This window comes from Hevea brasiliensis, chromosome 4 (genome assembly GCF_030052815.1).
Source record: "Hevea brasiliensis isolate MT/VB/25A 57/8 chromosome 4, ASM3005281v1, whole genome shotgun sequence".
Taxonomy (NCBI): Eukaryota; Viridiplantae; Streptophyta; class Magnoliopsida; order Malpighiales; family Euphorbiaceae; genus Hevea; species Hevea brasiliensis.
The window spans coordinates 25,821,590-25,834,180 of NC_079496.1; the positions used below are offsets into that span (position 1 = coordinate 25,821,590).

Consider the following 12,591-nt stretch of genomic DNA (forward strand, 5'->3'; position numbering starts at 1 on the left):
GTTTCTAACACCCAATATATTCATACAACATTCACAAAGCATAAACCCCATCTCATAATTGGTTGACAAGGCTTGAGAAGCCAATCTAGGGGCTGACATTGCTGTCTTGGTGTGTGCTTGTGGTGGAAAAACTAGAGAGAACATTTAAAGTCCTAAGAACATCCTAAGATTGCATCAATCGTGCATCAAGAGGTTATTACCTAAAAATCCCTCTTTTAGTTAGGGTTTGATTAAATTAAATGTTAATTCATAATCTTCAATGGCAAATGAAATTTTAATGCATGCTAAAATATGTTTTGGTATGCAATTGGGCATTGGAAATTGATTAGGTTCATAAAAAACTTGATATGTTTACAACTTGTTTTGTCCATATATTACTAGATATTTCTTTTCCTTTTTTTTTTTCTTGGGAACTCAAAGCTAGCGTCCTTAATCACAAAGTTTATGGACGAGTAAACAATTTAACAAGTTTGTTTGCACTACAAGTCTCTAATGAGGTCTGAAGCAATTTAACTACCAAACAGTTTTTGTTACAACTCAACTTAGGAGTATTCATGCACTTACTTTTGAGATTTATTTTAATAAATCAAATTGTACCTTCATCTTCTATCACCAAAACAAACTTACACATGTTTTTATATTATGATAACAGAAAAATATAAGATCTGATGCATCTATGATATAGAGATAAGCCAAAAGAAGGGTCCTGGAAAAATATTGTGAATGGTATGAGACCTTGATCACATTTGCCAATTGGTAAATAGCATGAAAGGTTGATTCAAAGAATTATTTAAAGCAAACAAAAGGGAAACAAGAAATACCAAAAATTTTTATACACAAGTTCTTTTATTTTGCATTCAATTTACATGTAGTTATCACGCAACAGGAAAGATGGAATCTCTAAAAATCAGAAATTACCTATAAAGATTCAGCACTATTAGCAGCCATGAGTATACATAGATGACAAGACCAAACATAACTTCGGTCCTCCAAATTGTCTTCCTTGGAAAAGAAATATTTTTTCATGATCCAGTACCAAGTCTAAAGCCTGTGCAGAAGCCATCTCTCCCAGTCCTCTTTTTAGTCAAATTGTACAATAGAATACATGGCAAAAGGAAGACTTCATCAGCAAGCACCTGAAAAAGTCAAATGATAATTCACAGTTTCACTTGCAATCAAAGCAATAACAAGATGATCTGTATATGCTCAATAAGATGGCAGATTCCTGGATCTTATATCCTCAGGCAGCAATCCTGGAGCTCTATTTGGGAAAGCAACAAATAAAGGCCTTCTTAAAGTCTGAGGTAATCACCATCTATATATATATATATATATATATATATATATATATATAGACACTAACAACCATTCGTCCTCTGATGCACTTTTAAGAACTCTTAAAAAAAGGAGTTTGGAGTTTGGACCTTCTCAACACTCCTTTTTCCCGTCAAAAACAACCAGAGTCTAAATAGTAGTTTTACTCAGAAAATGAAATACATTTATTCTGCTATTTAAAGTTGAAGTAGATGAGAAAATGGAATACATATTCCTATCTTTACCTTTTATCCTACCAATTATAAGTTGAAGTTGATGAACAAACAGATCACCAATCCAATAAAGCTAAAAACTGTCATTCACTAAATCCTCTTATGATTTTAGTAATAAATGAGAAACTGATAAGTAAGCCTTAGTGATCAGAAAACAGAAACTGAGTTAATTATCAATAAAGTATCAGAAATATAAGAAAGTAATTTTCTTTTCATTGTATTAGAGCTACTGCTATCACTTTTTTAATCTCTGTCAAATGAGAAGATCATGATTGTTTTCTCATGAAGATAAGGTAAATTTGAGAATTATTTCTATTTATTAGTAGTTTTTGTTATTACCTCTAGTTCTAGATGTGAAGGCTTGAAGGGTTTTAGAAGGTGAACCAGTATATGTTTTTCTTGGAAGGATGGCCCAACTCAAACACTAATTCTTGCTAAAAATTGAGTTATGGAAAAACCCGGTCATACAATGCCCTTGAACAAAATTTGAAGAAATCTATTTCTGAAATATAACTAGCTTATATCTCCAGCAAGAAAAATCAACACAAATGTTCCTTAATAGCAACATTAGAAGTGGGAATACACATTAAATCTCATTTAGTTTGTTATGTGAAATGTAAAATCTCTCAAGTTTGTGCATAGAACACTTAAAGGTATCTGAAAAGAGGATCAAAGGGTGCTATATGGCAATAATAATTTTAACAAACCAGTCTCAGGAATTTATCCTAAGATTAGGGCTCTGTTTGTTTAGCGGAAGATAAGTGTTTGCCAAAAATATTTTCTTACAAATGAAATATTTTTTAGTTGTTTGGTTGCAATATCAAAATTGGAGTCTGGATGACAATTAACAATAATTAACAAAAAGAATTTAGAAGCTACACTAGGTCTACATATGAATTCGGTAGCAAATAATAGGATCAAGAAGGCTAAGTATTTGGTAACAAGAGAGGAATTTCTTTTTAAGGCTTAATAAGCATTAGAGTATGTAATGATGAAAACTTTACAGTAGTAAATATGAGAACAAAAAAAAAAAAAAAAAAAAAGCTGGTAAATGGTGTTGCATATCCATGCATAATCCAGCCAATTTCAAGGACAGCAAGACTAAGTCTCTTATCTCTAACATAAGCATCCCCCACGTCCTTGTGGGTATGTACCCTAACATCTAGTCCTTAACAGGGTTCTTTTTTTTTTAAATTTTTTTTTATTTTATACATCTGAATGTAAGTCCTTGACAGATTGAATAGGCTCTTGCTGTCTTGCATGCATATAAAGTACAAAAAACAGGTAAATTGCATGTCAAAAAGAATCTAAAAAAGAAGCCATAGAGCAAGATCAATAAATAAGCAGAATAGCACCAATTAAAAAGGGGAAAAAAAAAAAAAGAACAACCCAAATCATCAAATTCTAACAGCTAAAATCCATCACCCAATAGAGCAATTTTCCCTGTTAGCAAAAGGAGTACAGGCTCCCATGATTACCAAATAATAATAGTAATAATAATTGCAATAGCAGTAAAAGAAAAATCAAACGAATACGTAAAAACCAAAATTACGAAAGTGAAAGTAACCAAAGGGAAATCAAAGTCCAAAGAAAGAGAGGGAAGAGAATTACCGTACACAAAGTGTTGTCCCAAAATAGTCCAAGAGACGGGGTCAACACAAAGGAGTGAAATTGGAGGAGGAAAACCCATCATCAGTGAATCAATCAGTGTTACAGTCGCGGTAGTCGTAAGCAAGATCAAGGGAGGAAGAAGAAGAAGAAGAAGAAGAAGAAGAAGGAGAAGAAGCAAAAGCATGAGCAAAATGAGGTTGATCATCATCTACAGATGAAGAGGACTAAGAATACGGGAGAAGGAATCAGGAGGAGGAAGGCAAAGAAAAGTCCAAAGCCAAAGAGCAAAACTACCCAATTGCCGGAGAGGAAAGCAGCAGATGAGATCAAGAAGCTGGTGGCTGCTTAGACGGTCCTGGAGTTGAATGCGAGCTATTTGCTGCCATGCGTCGGCTGATAAGTGAACAACTGAAGCTATTATCAAGCTGTTAAACACCATTGCTTCTCTTTCCCTTTCTTCTTCTTCTTCTAATAATGATTCCTGGGCTGGTTTCCTTAGTGGCCTTTGCACCATTCCTGTTGTCTAAATAAAAAAACATATTTTCAATTAAAAAATCAGTTTTAATTGTATTTTTTAATAAAAAAAATGGGAGAGTAAGCCGGTGCGCTTTTGGCTACTGAAAATATTGAAGTTTTTATTTCTTTGCATAAAAATTAAAATTTTATAAAACTTTTATATTTTATGTTTATATATATATATATATATAAACATAAACAGTAAGAGTTTCACATGTGATATTTTTTTATAATATTTTTATATAATTAATATGTGATATTTTTTTATAATATTATCATATTATATTTTTTAATTTATATAAATTATAAAATATTTAATAATTAATTTATTAATATTATAATAAATAATTATTATTATAAAATAATTTATGATATATTAATATGTATTTATATTTATATTATATATTGATATATTTTAATTATTTTTATTATAAAATTTTTATAAAAAATTTGAGAGGTGAGAATAATAGCAGAATTTATTTTTAAGAGTATAACATTTCACATTCTCTTTTATAATATTACAATATAATTAATACGTAATACTTTTTTTTTATAAAGCACGTGACATTTTTTATTATAGGTAAGTTATAAATTATTTAATAATTATTATATTAAACTACTTAAAATATATTAATATATATTAATTATATATATTTATAAATATTATATATAAATAAATTTTAATTATTTCTATCATAAAATTCTTATTAAAATATTTGAGAGATAAAAGTAATAAAAATAAAATTTTAAATAACTACTAAAAATTTTAAATATTATATTATTTGTTATATTAAAATTTAATAAAAATTATATATATAAATTAAAATTATTAATATTCATAGTTATTTTTGTAACATGCAATTTGTTTATAATTTTTTACGTAACAATAATTTAATTTTTTTATATAATTTTTAATTAATTTTTCATATATAATATAATATTATAAAATTATATTGATTTTAATAATCAATTAAATTTAAAATTAATAGTATAACAAAATTATTAAAAAATTATAGAAAATAATTCTAAAATTAAAATTACAAAATCATTTCTATAACAATCGCAAATAAGATCAAAATTTTTAAATATTTAAAAAAATTGAAAAATGAAAATCAATAAACCAGGAGTCTATCATCTCATACTAATTTATTTATATTACCTAATAAATTTTATATTATTTTAACTAATTGACTTAAAAAATTAATGGTGTTCAAAGAACTTCTAAACATAGGGATCCATGGTAAATTATTTTTGTATAGTTTCAATATTTGCCGCTTTAGAATTTCTAATATTTTAGAATTATATTTTGTTTTATTTATTATTATATTAAAAAATGAATTATAACTTAGAAAAATGTAGAATTATAATTAATATTAATTATTATTTATAATTTAATTTTTAATTTAACTTAAAAATTTTAAAATTGAATTATATTCCTTAATAAGAATTTAAATAAGAATCAATTTTAAATAGTAAACCAATTTAACCTAAAGATTTTTTAATAACACTTATAAGGTTAAGATTATATATCACTAAATTAGATTAGTAGAATTATTATTAAAATAATATTAAAATTTTAATTTATATTAATTATTATAATATTTAAAAATTAAAATTATTTATAAATTTAGCAACAATAAATAAAGCGTCACTAACGTATTATTCGCATATTACAAATTAGTTGTAGTTCATAAATGGTTAATATATTATAAACATTAAAATTAATAAAAAAAAATTAGAACATACAAAAGTAATTAATTGTAAATTTAAATGATCTTTTAAAAACTAATGTAATAAAATTAGGCACAATAATCAGACTCCCAATTTCCAATTGTCTCCAGACTCTCTCTCTCTCTCTCTCTATATATAAATTTAATTATTTTTATCTCATAATTCAAGCATTTTCAAAATCTTTTTTGCTAGACTATTGATGTCCCTCTTATATTTTAGAAAATTATATATGCTTGCATATAGACAGCTTCTGCTTCCTCTATGACTTACAAATTAGCATTATAATTAATATTAATAATTATTTATATTAATTAATTTTATTTTTAATTCAACTTAAAAATTTTATAGTTGAATTATATTCCTTAATAAAACAGAATTTGAATTTAAATAAGAAATCAATTTTACGTAGTAAACCTATTTAACATATTAAATTAAAGATTTTTTAATAATACTTATTGTAATATCCTAATTTTTTTAATTATAAATTTTATAACTACTAACTTTTTTAATTATTATTTTAAATTTAATTTACTCTATGAATGTATTTAATTTAAAATTTTGAAACATTATTACTTTTTTTTTCCTATTAATTTAGAAAAGAATTTATTATTATTATTATTATTATTATTATTATTATTATTATTATTGTTGTTGTTGTTGTTATATTTTGTTTAAAAATTTGATTTAAATTAATTAAATTATATTTGAATCCAATTGAAAGGAATTTTAGACCTAATTGACGAAATAATAAAAGTTTAAGGGCAGGCCCCCACCTCGCTCCTCTCTCTTCTCTCTCTCGTCTTCCTCCTTCTCCCTTTCTTTTCCCCTCTGGCAAGACCAGCACCAGGCCAGCGATGTTATGGATGGCTTCCAGGTGGTTAAGCGACGTTGAGGGGTTTGTCGACGGTGAGAATGGTAACTAGTTTGGGTAAGAACACATGAGGTACGTGTGAATGGAGCAGCATCTTCCTCGGCCGTTTCTAGCCATCTCCAGCGATAAGGGGTCCTGCAATTGGTGGCGACGAGTCCCTGGTGGTTTAGGCATTCCTTTAAGACCTCCTTCACAGCATTAGTGGAGTATTTTGATGAGTTCAGAAGAGAGAGAAGTAGAACATTTCTGGTTAGATTCTCACAAATTAGACCGTCAGATTGACGATCCGATGGCACCATTGAACTCAACGTGATGAAACTTTCAAAATGAGACTGACAGTATTTCGATTGGATATCATTTGGAAAAAGCCATTATAGGACAACCTAGACAATTGGTGAGATTTTTGATCCTTTTCGATTCCTATAAATTAAAAATAATTATATGATAATTATTAACAATTCATGGGATTTGTTTAGGTGCGTTGGATAGGCGATAGCTTACCAGCGCTCAGGACAGAGTTTTCGATCCGATCCAAATTCCCGGCGAGCCATCAAGGAAGGTGGTCATGTTTCTAGCATTTTTCAGACATTTTGGATGTATTTGAGGTAGCAAAATTTACAAAGGTACTCCCAAACTCAAGTTTGTGATTTTTACCTTAGTTAAACTAGCTGATTAATCTGTAAAATATTCTTGATTTAGTAAAATTAAGAAAAATAAATTTAATTGATACAAAGACAATGTAAAAGGACCTCCAAGAATATTTTGTAATTTTTTGAAGTGCTGAAAATAATTATAAATACGATAAAGGAGTTTGAGACTTGAGCTGAAGTTTAGACGATTGAACTTAATTGCTATTATAGGCCCGAGGCAGTGTGTGTTATGTTTTGTTGAGTTTTCTTACGGGAGATTAAGTTTAGTTATAAGGAAGACTTTGTCAAAATTTTGGTAAGACCTTAAGATATATTATTGCTTTTGTAGATTAAATTAATTGGTTATTTTAATAAGTTAATTAATAGAGGTCAATATCTCTGTATAGGTGATCGAGGCCAACTGCTTTTTTCTTTCAGTCGGACCAGATCTCACTGGTTTCTATACTTGGATTTTAAGTAAAAGTCTGGCTTAAGAGTTATCTCTCTGACGGGATTTGGATTGAGAGAGCTGTATAGGGGATCACTCCCATATTTATATATTGATGTGAGACACTGAGATTGTGAGTAGCTCCAAATTATTTTCTCGTGTGAATATTGGGTAAATCATTTATTATATGTGTTAAATATGCATTTCATGGTAGAATTACATTAGTTTTAGGTAGTTGTAGAATTGCATATGTAATCAACATCTAAATTCACTGAATCGAACGCTCACTTATGCTAAATAATTTTTTTTCCTAGGTTGCAAGAGGAGTAATTTTCTTCAGAGTCTAACCAACATTTTTTTATCCTGCAGGGTACAATATTGTTGATTAGAAAGTTTTATTTATTTATTAGTTTATTTAATTATTTATTTTTTGCATAGAACTCCGTTGTGATACTATTTTAGAAATATATTGTGTTAATTAATGAAAATTAAATAGTTTATACATTTTAAGTATCGAAACTAGTTGTAAATTTTTTATGGTTATTAGGTTGAGTTAGCACAAATTAATTTATAATATTTTATTTTATTTTGTTTTGTAGGTTGGGCCTTGAAATTGAGCCTGGTTATTGGTTTAGAAACAATGAAGCTTACTATAGGCTTCGAAGGCTTTAAACTGGTCTAAATTTTAGTGTCAGTCTGACACATAGAGTTGGATCATGACACATATTTATATAATATATAAATGTGCCAATGGGGAGAGGAGAAAACAATAGCTTTGCCCAAATTGCTCTTCATTATTTATAGTATTTATAATTATAATTTTTATTATTTAATTTAATTTTAGAGTTTATATCAATTTAAAATTTTTTGGACTTAAAATTTAATTGTCTATGTAATTTTAAAGTTTATATATATATATATATATAAAATTCTTAGTCCTACTTGTATGTAAATTCTACTTAACTAAATTTTTATTAATTATAATTTAAAATATAATTTTATAAAAATGCCTTCATGATTTATATCTATAATATATAAATGTATGAAGAGGGGAACATTTGCATTACCAAAAATACCCTTTATGATTTATATTATTTATAATTATATTATTTTTTATTGTTTAAATTAATTTTAGAATTTATATGAATTAAAATTTTTTAATCTATTTGCATTTGAATTATACTTAGTTATTTTTTATATAATTCAAAATATAATATGATTAATATAATTCTATTACTCATTAGATTAGGATAACATTAATAATATACAAATAGTTGGAAATGATTAGATTCACATTTTCTTGTAGATGTAGAATATTTGTAGAAATATAGGAGTATTTATTAATCATAGTTTTTGATAATTATTTAAGTAAATAAAATGAATATGAGATCAAAAATCAATATATATAATAACTGAAACACAATGGAAATATTTTACTGTAATTTAATATTTAATTATTATTGTAATAATATATTATATAACTGAATTTAATAATAAACATTCAAATGTAAATATACACGAATAATCACAAATTATAATTTTTTTTAAAAAAAATACTATTTTATAAAAGTGATTAATGGTTTATAATAAAAATTACTTAAAATTCTCATAAATAGCTTATGATCATAAAAATTTATTGTAAATTATATATATATATAACAATTTTAGGAAAAATATATCATTAATATTACATTATATAAGAAAAATTAACAAAAAAATTACATTAAAAAATTAAATTTTGAGTATGTACAATAAATGATAAAATAAAAAAATCTATGTTGATTAATATTACAATAATAGATCATAGTGTTTTTGTTAGGAATAGGTTAGAAATATATGAAATATTTATCAATTATTAAAACAATTGAATTATGTATTCTGTGCTAAATGATTTAGATTTAAAAATTATTTCAACTTAATATTAAGCAAATATAAAAGTAGATTTGGAAAAAAATAATATGAGATCAAAAGTCAATTCATACAATAACTAAAACTCAACGAAAAGAGTTTATTTATTTTTTATTTTTATAGATAGATTAATAATATTTTTTATTTATTAATTTTTTATTTTAATTAATTATTATTATATTTAATTAAAATCAAATATAAGTAAGAATATGAATTTTAGATTTATATAAATTCTTAAATTAAAAATTTTAAATTTATATAAATTTTAAAATTAAATTAAATAATAAAAAAATAATTATAATTAATTTTAAAAATAAAGGGCAACTTGAGTAAAACTAATATTTTCCTTCCCCTTTCAAACATTTATATATATATATATATATATATATATATATATATATATATATATATATATATATATATATATAGATTATAGAAAAATATATCATTATTAAAAGATGTGTTACTATATTTTACTAATTTAATAATTTTATAAAATAATTATTTTATAGAAAAATACGTTTCATTTTACATGAAATTTACGAGATAAAGTACATAAATTTTATAAAGTTCATTTTTTTTTTAAACAAAGTAATCCTGCTTTGTTTTAAACATAGTAACTATAGTAATTAGCTTCTTTTTTAATAGATTAAATCTTTAAGGGTATGTTATATATTATCGTTTGAGCTACTATTAATACAAATATTTTTTTAAATATATTATTAGAGAGTATTAAAAATTATTTAAAATTAAATTTGATAAATTTTAATTATAAAAACGTTAAAATAATTAAAAAAATTCTAAACATTTTTTCAATAACATTTAAAATAATATTTCTCCATGAAAAATAGTTTTGAGCCCGGGCAGTGGATGCATATGGAACTTACAAAGTGAAAAGGTTAAGTGACGATTCTTCTTGTGGATGGCAATCACAGTTGGTTCTTGGTATTTTTTTAATCATAAATAAAATTTTTTATAAATAAATATTCAAAAAAAAATATTAAATAGGTATAAATTAAAATTGGGTCGACTTCTCACATAAACCCAACCTAAAATATATAATGTTAAAGTGGAAAAATTTGAAGAAACATCCTCATACAAGATAGAATGTAAATCGCAATTGCAATGCCTTGAAAAGTGGTAGATGAAATTTTTTTTTTTTCAATTTTGTAATTAGAAATGCAATAAATCTTATATTAAACATCTTACCGTTAATAAATACTCTTATGTGAGTGGATAATAAATACTCTCTCTCTCTTTATTTTTATTTATCATATTTGAGTTTTGTCTATCCAAAATTATCTATCATATTTAGAAAATCAAGGAGCATTAACTATTTTTTTTCTTAATTTTACCTTTTATTTCTACTAAATACAATAAATATTTATACAAAGAATAATTAAGTAAGATAAAAGGTACTTTAATCAATTAAATGAGGTTATCTAATTATTTCTTTAATCACCTTGTAAAATATAGATACGATAGATAGATAAAAATAAACAAAGATAGTATTTTTTTTTTTAAAGAAAAATTCAATCAAGTCATAGTAAAACTTCACACTCATCTTAGGAAAAACCTATTTGGAGTGCTTTAATTTCCTAGTGAGTGGCATCCTAAAAAGGGAATATTTTGCTATTTATAAGAATGCATGAATTTTAGCAATATTCTTAGGATCCAAGAATTGGTAAATCTTAATTTATTTAAAATGTAATAATTAATTTAGGTTGAGAAAAAAAAAAGAAGAGTATTATAAGGAAATGCAATAATAAATCAACCAAGTGCTAACTTGTCAAAATGCTTAATCGTAGGAATTAATTCACCAAAAAATTTGCAAAATCAAGTATATATATAAGTATATACAAGTCTAAGAAGGAATTGAAAAGAGAGAGAGAGATGGAAGGAAAGATCTTCATTGCAGGGGTTATGATCCTTTGTGTTGTGGTTGGACATGCACAAGAAGGTTATTACTCTGAAGCCATCCCTGCTGTGCATATGGAAGAGAAAATGACCAAACTCCATTTCTTTCTTCATGATATACTTAGTGGGCAAAACCCAGCCGTGGTTCAAATAGCAAAAGCCAATCTCCCTCAAAACAACTCATTTGCCTCATTTGGGACACTTAGTGCCACTAATGATGCCATGAGGGTAGGTGTAGAACCAACCTCAAAATTGATTGGGAGAGCTAAAGGTTTGTATGTATTAGCTAGCCAAGGACAAGATGATGAAATGGCATTGGTTATGTACATGGATTTTGGATTTACAACAGGCAAGTTTAATGGGAGTTCATTTGTTGTGTGTTCAAGAAATCCTGTAATGGAGACTCAACGTGAGCTTGCAGTGGTGGGTGGGAGAGAACAATTCAGGATGGCTAGAGGATTTGCTAATTTACATACTCGTTTCTTGAATTTCACTACTGGTGATGCCATTATTGAGTATAATGTCACCTTGTTTCATTACTAATTAGGGTCTCTTTAGTTTAGCTATTAGATGTAGCTGATAACTGATAGTTGATAGCTGCTACTGTTAATTAATAACTGATAGCTGATAGTTGATTATCGTTGATTTATATTAAGTATTTGATAAACAATATATAATTGTCACTGTTGATATATAAAATGATTGATAATGGTCTATTTTGTAATTTATTTTACTATTGAAATAAATATATAATTATTAATTTATTATATTATATTTTTTATTTTATTATTGAAATATATAAATAAAAAATAATTAAAAAAGGGAAATTTAACACATAATTTAATAACTGAAGAAAAAATAAAAAAATAAATGTTACAAAGAGAGTGAAATTAAAGTGATAAATTAAAAATAAGAAGAATGAATTATAGTAATATTAAATAAATTATTTCGTCTTTTACAATAAAAATTTTATAAAAGTGATAATATATATATATATATATATATATATATATATATATACACACACTTAGAGTTATTCAAACAGCATGGTTTTTAACATTTTTATAATGCTATTGTTTTAAAGAGACAAAAAAAAAAAAAAAAGAGAGAGAGAGAGATAATTGTATTAATGGGTATTTTTATCAAAACACAATTCGTGAATAAGTCATATTGTAGAGCTGATAAAAAAGACAACTGATTGGTGTTTTATCTGCTATCAACTGTCTTTTTAAAGAAATTACTAAGTGTGTGGGAAAACTTAATATATTAATATCTTAATTCTTGATCCCTTCGTATTATTATTATTATTATTATTATTATTATTATTATTATTATTATTATTATTATTATTATTATTATTATTATTATTATTATTATTATTATTATAGTAATTCCTTTATTATTGTTATTATT

General features: G+C 25.2%; 1 protein-coding gene across 1 annotated transcript; it reads left to right on the forward strand.

Moving 5' to 3' along the window:
- Positions 1-11,148: 11,148 nt before the first annotated feature.
- LOC110644155 (dirigent protein 4-like) lies at positions 11,149-11,861 on the forward strand. Its single transcript, XM_021796804.2, has one exon. It carries the CDS (start codon positions 11,155-11,157, stop codon positions 11,719-11,721), a length of 567 nt encoding a protein of 188 aa, XP_021652496.2. The 5' UTR covers positions 11,149-11,154; the 3' UTR covers positions 11,722-11,861.
- The last annotated feature ends 730 nt before the right edge of the window (positions 11,862-12,591 follow it).